We start from the raw sequence: 6470 nt of genomic DNA, 5'->3' as shown, positions 1-6470 counted from the left end.
ATGCAAAATGTGACTAATGTTTTAGTCAATGCCACTTCTGACCAAAGTGTTTCTGTGATCATCAAGGTGTGTGTGGTTGTCCCCTTGTTTTGTATCTTCTTTTTCTGCATTGTTATTATACTGCACATCTTTGCATCTCACAGACAGTTCCTGGACACCTCCCGTTACATCCTGTTTGCCTCCATGCTCATCAGTGATACTTTACATGTTATGTTCTCTGTGCTTCTTTTTCTCTTGGTTATAGCTCAGGTTAATTTTGCTCTTGGTCTATGTTTTCCTCTGTTGTTCATATCTGCTGCCACTTTTAAGAACACTCCCTTCATCCTGGCTACCATGTCACTGGAGCGTTACGTTGCCATCTTCTATCCCCTGCAGTGTCCAGCCGCCTGGTGCTCAGATCGGATCTGGATCATTATTCTGGTCTTGTGGCTCCTCAGCTGTATGTTTCCTATCATTGAGTACTCTATAGGGCAGCATTACCCTGCCGTGGATGCTTTTTCTATCCCTGTACGTTGCTATGCTACATTCGTCAACTCATATCCAATTCAGGCTTTGTTCAGAACTGCTGTAAATGTGCTCTGCTTTGCAGTAGTTGCCATCATCATTATCTTTACATATGTCAGAATCCTCCTGGAAACCCGGAAGATGAGACAGGATAACGTGTCTGTGAGTAAAGCTACACACACTGTGCTGCTTCATGGCTTTCAGCTGCTGCTGTGCATGTTGGCCTTCACTAGTCCCATCACTGAAGTGCTCATGGTACTCCGTGCAGACTGGCCACCAGATGAAATTGCTTTTTTCAATTACTTCTGTTTTACCCTAATCCCACGTTTTCTTAGTCCACTCATCTATGGCTTTAGAGACCAGAGTCTTAGGAGCCACATTGGTAAAACCTTTCTTTGCTGCCTAAACAAAGTTGAATGCAGTCCCAGGGGTCAAATGCAAGAAAATGTGTTTCCTTCTTGACTCAACAATGAAAGAAATGTACAAATGGGATATGACGTACAATATAGTATTTATAAAAAATAAAAGTTTCACAAAAGAAGAAAATACTAAACATAAACATGATACTGGATTTTTTATTACATTTTGTTTTCACTGGTCATGAACAGAATAAGTCATGTTTAATGGATTGTTGCAAAACACAAAGAAATATTTTAGTTATTCACGTGACGTTATTTATATAAATGTGTTTAAATACTTGCATAAGCACTGAATCACATTCTTTAAATTACTTCTCTTTCATCCTCATCCCACATTTTCTTAGCCCACCTATCTATGGCTTTAGAGACCAGAGTCTCAGGATACGTTGATAAAACATTTCTCTGCTGCTTCCAGTAAAATTTAATCCACTGTCAGAGGTCAAATGAGTCACTATTCAGCACACCGATAATTTGAATGTTTGAAAACTAATTTTGAAATGCAGACACTTAAAGACTTTAGACACACTTCCTGTTTTCCATTGTGCCTACTGTTTAAGAGAAGGAGACCACATGGCTCGCATCCATGGCCCATTGGTGTCAAAGCTGTGGGGCGTGATGATTTCTGGGAGTTGGGCAAAGGTTGATGTTAGGCTGGAACTTTTGGGACAGAGATGGAGCTGAAAAGAAAGTTTAGGTGACACTATGGCTGGACCCTGACTGAGGGACCTCTCCAAAAGTAAAACAAGGCACTAGCAATAGTGATGACCTTGAATGTAGCAATAAAGACAATAGCAGTTGATAGATAGATAGGTTACTGGTGACAAAGATGAAAATACCACAGGCCACAAGACAGATATCAGTGCAACTTAATAGGATTAGGAACCAAAGCAGGAACCAGCACTGTTTGAAATAACTAAGCTAACATAGGACACCTGTCTAAACCCAAAAGTAGGACAACTGCTGCAGCAGCATCTATGGAAAGAGAGACGGAAGCTGGTGGAGACTTGATAGAACTGAAGTTTTTATCAATAACAAATTTTTGGAGCTGTTGCTGCTCATTCCTTTTTAGAGAAAGTCAGATGGCAGCTAAGATGACAGCTAGGTGGGGTCTCAATATGTTCTCACTGATGTGCCCTTGATGCCTTGCATAGTTCCCTCAAGGTCTGTACCACAAGGACTTTTTTGGAAGGGGACTTTGAACTGGGTCTGGTATCAAGGGGGATGGAAATTCTGAGAGTGTTGCCAGATCCAACAATTCCAAAAAGTGTTAGTTCTACAAAGAAGGCTTGAGGTGTCATCAGTAACCGGTGGTCTTTAACCATACATAGATGACCTTAGCCTCCTCCACCTATAACACATGAGCTTATTAAAAAAACTCCCCATTCAAATTAGTGAAGGACAAATATAAACACAATGTTTAATGATGGCACCATGACAATATTTTATCTCTTGAGAATTCTGGTCTGAGGAAAAACAAGTTGCATACAGTAGGTCTAAACACCTCCTATAAGAAGAACAAGAAGTGTCGCTGACTTGTTTTTCATTTCAAACAATAGGATGCAATTACGACCTCTGCCCATTGATGGAAACACTGTCCTCTTTTATTTTGAATGTGAAAACAATAGGTGAAGTTGATTTGGCACTTCATTTGCATAAGACTTGTCTGTTAATGTTGTACCATATAAAGTGTGTGATGTGCTGATCTTTACCTAAATGTCATTTACACGTTATTGTGCAATACAAATGTGTTTTGGGGAGATTTTTGTCATGTTCATGTCTGTAGACATTTAATTTGTTAACAGATTTGCTCTATTTCACAGATCCAACATGCAAAATGTGACTAATGTTTTAGTCAATGCCACTTCTAACAAAAGTCTTTCTGTCATCATCAAGGTGTGTGTGGTTGTCCCCTTGTTTTGTATCTTCTTTTTCTGCATTGTTATTATACTGCACATCTTTGCATCTCACAGACAGTTCCTGGACACCTCCCGTTACATCCTGTTTGCCTCCATGCTCATCAGTGATACTTTACATGTTATGTTCTCTGTGCTTCTTTTTCTCTTGGTTATAGCTCAGGTTAATTTTGCTCTTGGTCTATGTTTTCCTCTGTTGTTCATATCTGCTGCCACTTTTAAGAACACTCCCTTCATCCTGGCTACCATGTCACTGGAGCGTTACGTTGCCATCTTCTATCCCCTGCAGTGTCCAGCCGCCTGGTGCTCAGATCGGATCTGGATCATTATTCTGGTCTTGTGGCTCCTCAGCTGTATGTTTCCTATCATTGAGTACTCTATAGGGCAGCATTACCCTGCCGTGGATGCTTTTTCTATCCCTGTACGTTGCTATGCTACATTCGTCAACTCATATCCAATTCAGGCTTTGTTCAGAACTGCTGTAAATGTGCTCTGCTTTGCAGTAGTTGCCATCATCATTATCTTTACATATGTCAGAATCCTCCTGGAAACCCGGAAGATGAGACAGGATAACGTGTCTGTGAGTAAAGCTACACACACTGTGCTGCTTCATGGCTTTCAGCTGCTGCTGTGCATGTTGGCCTTCACTAGTCCCATCACTGAAGTGCTCATGGTACTCCGTGCAGACTGGCCACCAGATGAAATTGCTTTTTTCAATTACTTCTGTTTTACCCTAATCCCACGTTTTCTTAGTCCACTCATCTATGGCTTTAGAGACCAGAGTCTTAGGAGCCACATTGGTAAAACCTTTCTTTGCTGCCTAAACAAAGTTGAATGCAGTCCCAGGGGTCAAATGCAAGAAAATGTGTTTCCTTCTTGACTCAACAATGAAAGAAATGTACAAATGGGATATGACGTACAATATAGTATTTATAAAAAATAAAAGTTTCACAAAAGAAGAAAATACTAAACATAAACATGATACTGGATTTTTTTATTACATTTTGTTTTCACTGGTCATGAACAGAATAAGTCATGTTTAATGGATTGTTGCAAAACACAAAGAAATATTTTAGTTATTCACGTGACGTTATTTATATAAATGTGTTTAAATACTTGCATAAGCACTGAATCACATTCTTTAAATTACTTCTCTTTCATCCTCATCCCACATTTTCTTAGCCCACCTATCTATGGCTTTAGAGACCAGAGTCTCAGGATACGTTGATAAAACATTTCTCTGCTGCTTCCAGTAAAATTTAATCCACTGTCAGAGGTCAAATGAGTCACTATTCAGCACACCGATAATTTGAATGTTTGAAAACTAATTTTGAAATGCAGACACTTAAAGACTTTAGACACACTTCCTGTTTTCCATTGTGCCTACTGTTTAAGAGAAGGAGACCACATGGCTCGCATCCATGGCCCATTGGTGTCAAAGCTGTGGGGCGTGATGATTTCTGGGAGTTGGGCAAAGGTTGATGTTAGGCTGGAACTTTTGGGACAGAGATGGAGCTGAAAAGAAAGTTTAGGTGACACTATGGCTGGACCCTGACTGAGGGACCTCTCCAAAAGTAAAACAAGGCACTAGCAATAGTGATGACCTTGAATGTAGCAATAAAGACAATAGCAGTTGATAGATAGATAGGTTACTGGTGACAAAGATGAAAATACTGCAGGCCACAAGACAGATATCAGTGCAACTTAATAAGATTAGGAACCAAAGCAGGAACCAGCACTGTTTGAAATAACTAAGCTAACATAGGACACCTGTCTAAACCCAAAAGTAGGACAACTGCTGCAGCAGAATCTATGGAAAGAGAGTCGGAAGCTGGTGGAGACTTGATAGAACTGAAGTTTTTATCAATAACAAATTTTTGGAGCTGTTGCTGCTCATTCCTTTTTAGAGAAAGTCAGATGGCAGCTAAGATGACAGCTAGGTGGGGTCTCAATATGTTCTCACTGATGTGCCCTTGATGCCTTGCATAGTTCCCTCAAGGTCTGTACCACAAGGACTTTGTTGGAAGGGGACTTTGAACTGGGTCTGGTATCAAGGGGGATGGAAATTCTGAGAGTGTTGCCAGATCCAACAATTCCAAAAAGTGTTAGTTCTACAAAGAAGGCTTGAGGTGTCATCAGTAACCGGTGGTCTTTAACCATACATAGATGACCTTAGCCTCCTCCACCTATAACACATGAGCTTATTAAAAAAACTCCCCATTCAAATTAGTGAAGGACAAATATAAACACAATGTTTAATGATGGCACCATGACAATATTTCATCTCTTAAGAATTCTGATCTGAGGAAAAACAAGTTGCATACAGTAGGTCTAAACACCTCCTATAAGAAGAACAAGAAGTGTCCCTGACTTGTTTTTCATTTCAAACAATAGGATGCAATTACAGTACGACCTCTGCCCATTGATGGAAACACTGTCCTCTTTTATTTTAAAAGTGAAAACAATAGGTGAAGTTGAGTTGGCACTTCATTTGCATAAGACTTGTCTGTTAATGTTGTATCATATGAAGTGTGTGATGTGCTGATTTTTACCTAAATGTCATTTACACGTTATTGTGCAATACAAATGTGTTTTAGGGAGATTTTTGTCATGTTCATGTCTGTAGACATTTAATTTATTTTCTTAAACATTAGTCACATTTCACAGATCTAACATGCAAAATGTGACTAATGTTTTAGTCAATGCCACTTCTAACAAAAGTCTTTCTGTCATCATCAAGGTGTGTGTGGTTGTCCCCTTGTTTTGTATCTTCTTTTTCTGCATTGTTATTATACTGCACATCTTTGCATCTCACAGACAGTTCCTAGACACCTCCCGTTACATCCTGTTTGCCTCCATGCTCATCAGTGATACTTTACATGTCATGTTCTCTGTGCTTCTCTTTCTCTTGGCCATGGTTCAGGTTAAATTTGCTCTTGGTCTGTGTTTTCCTGTGTTGTTCATATCTGCTGCCACTTTCCGGTACACACCTTTCATCCTGGCTACCATGTCACTGGAGCGTTACGTTGCCATCCTCTATCCCCTGCAGTGTCCAGCCGCCTGGTGCTCAGATCGGATCTGGATCATTATTCTGGTCTTGTGGCTCCTCAGCTGTATGTTTCCTATCATTGAGTACTCTATAGGGCAGCATTATGCTGATGCTTTTTCTATCCTTGTACGTTGCTATGCTACATTCGTCAACTCATATCCAATTCAGGCTTTGTTCAGAACTGCTGTAAATGTGCTCTGCTTTGCAGTAGTGGCCGTCATCATTATCTTTACATATGTCAGAATCCTCCTGGTAACCCGGAAGATGAGACAGGATAACGTGTCTGTGAGTAAAGCTACACACACTGTGCTGCTTCATGGCTTTCAGCTGCTGCTGTGCATGTTGGCCTTCACTAGTCCCATCACTGAAACGCTCATGGTGCTCCGTGCAGACTGGTCACCAGATGATATTGCTTTTTTTAATTACTTCTGTTTTACCCTAATCCCACGTTTTCTTAGTCCACTCATCTATGGCTTTAGAGACCAGAGTCTCAGGAGCCACATTGGTAAAACATTTCTTTGCTGCCTAAACAAAGTTGAATGCAGTCCCAGGGGTCAAATGCAAGAAAATGTGTTTCCTTCTTGA

At 40.3% G+C, this 6470-nt stretch overlaps 2 protein-coding genes across 2 annotated transcripts; both read left to right on the top strand.

Moving 5' to 3' along the window:
- LOC114868281 (odorant receptor 131-2-like) lies at positions 1-966 on the top strand. The gene has a single exon (XM_029171736.1). The coding sequence runs from the start codon at positions 1-3 to the stop codon at positions 964-966; it is 966 nt and encodes a 321-aa protein (XP_029027569.1).
- A 1784-nt stretch (positions 967-2750) lies between these two features.
- LOC114868279 (uncharacterized) lies at positions 2751-6470 on the top strand. Its single transcript, XM_029171734.2, has 2 exons — positions 2751-3691; positions 5504-6470. Exons 1-2 carry the CDS (start codon positions 2751-2753, stop codon positions 6468-6470), a joined length of 1908 nt encoding a protein of 635 aa, XP_029027567.2.

Source organism: Betta splendens, chromosome 13 (assembly GCF_900634795.4).
Source record: "Betta splendens chromosome 13, fBetSpl5.4, whole genome shotgun sequence".
NCBI lineage: Eukaryota > Metazoa > Chordata > Actinopteri > Anabantiformes > Osphronemidae > Betta > Betta splendens.
Note: the sequence above shows the minus strand (reverse complement) of the source record. Positions and strands in the feature narration are given on the sequence as shown.

What these genes read in the sequence shown, in the direction of transcription:
- LOC114868281 (XM_029171736.1), top strand. Translation starts at nt 1, where the DNA reads ATGCAAAATGTGACTAATGTTTTAGTCAATGCCACTTCTGACCAAAGT.
- LOC114868279 (XM_029171734.2), top strand. Translation starts at nt 2,751, where the DNA reads ATGCAAAATGTGACTAATGTTTTAGTCAATGCCACTTCTAACAAAAGT. An exon ending in TGCAGTCCCAGGGGTCAAAT is followed by an intron (nt 3,692 to 5,503) that starts GCAAGAAAATGT and finishes CACATTTCACAG; the next exon opens with ATCTAACATGCAAAATGTGA.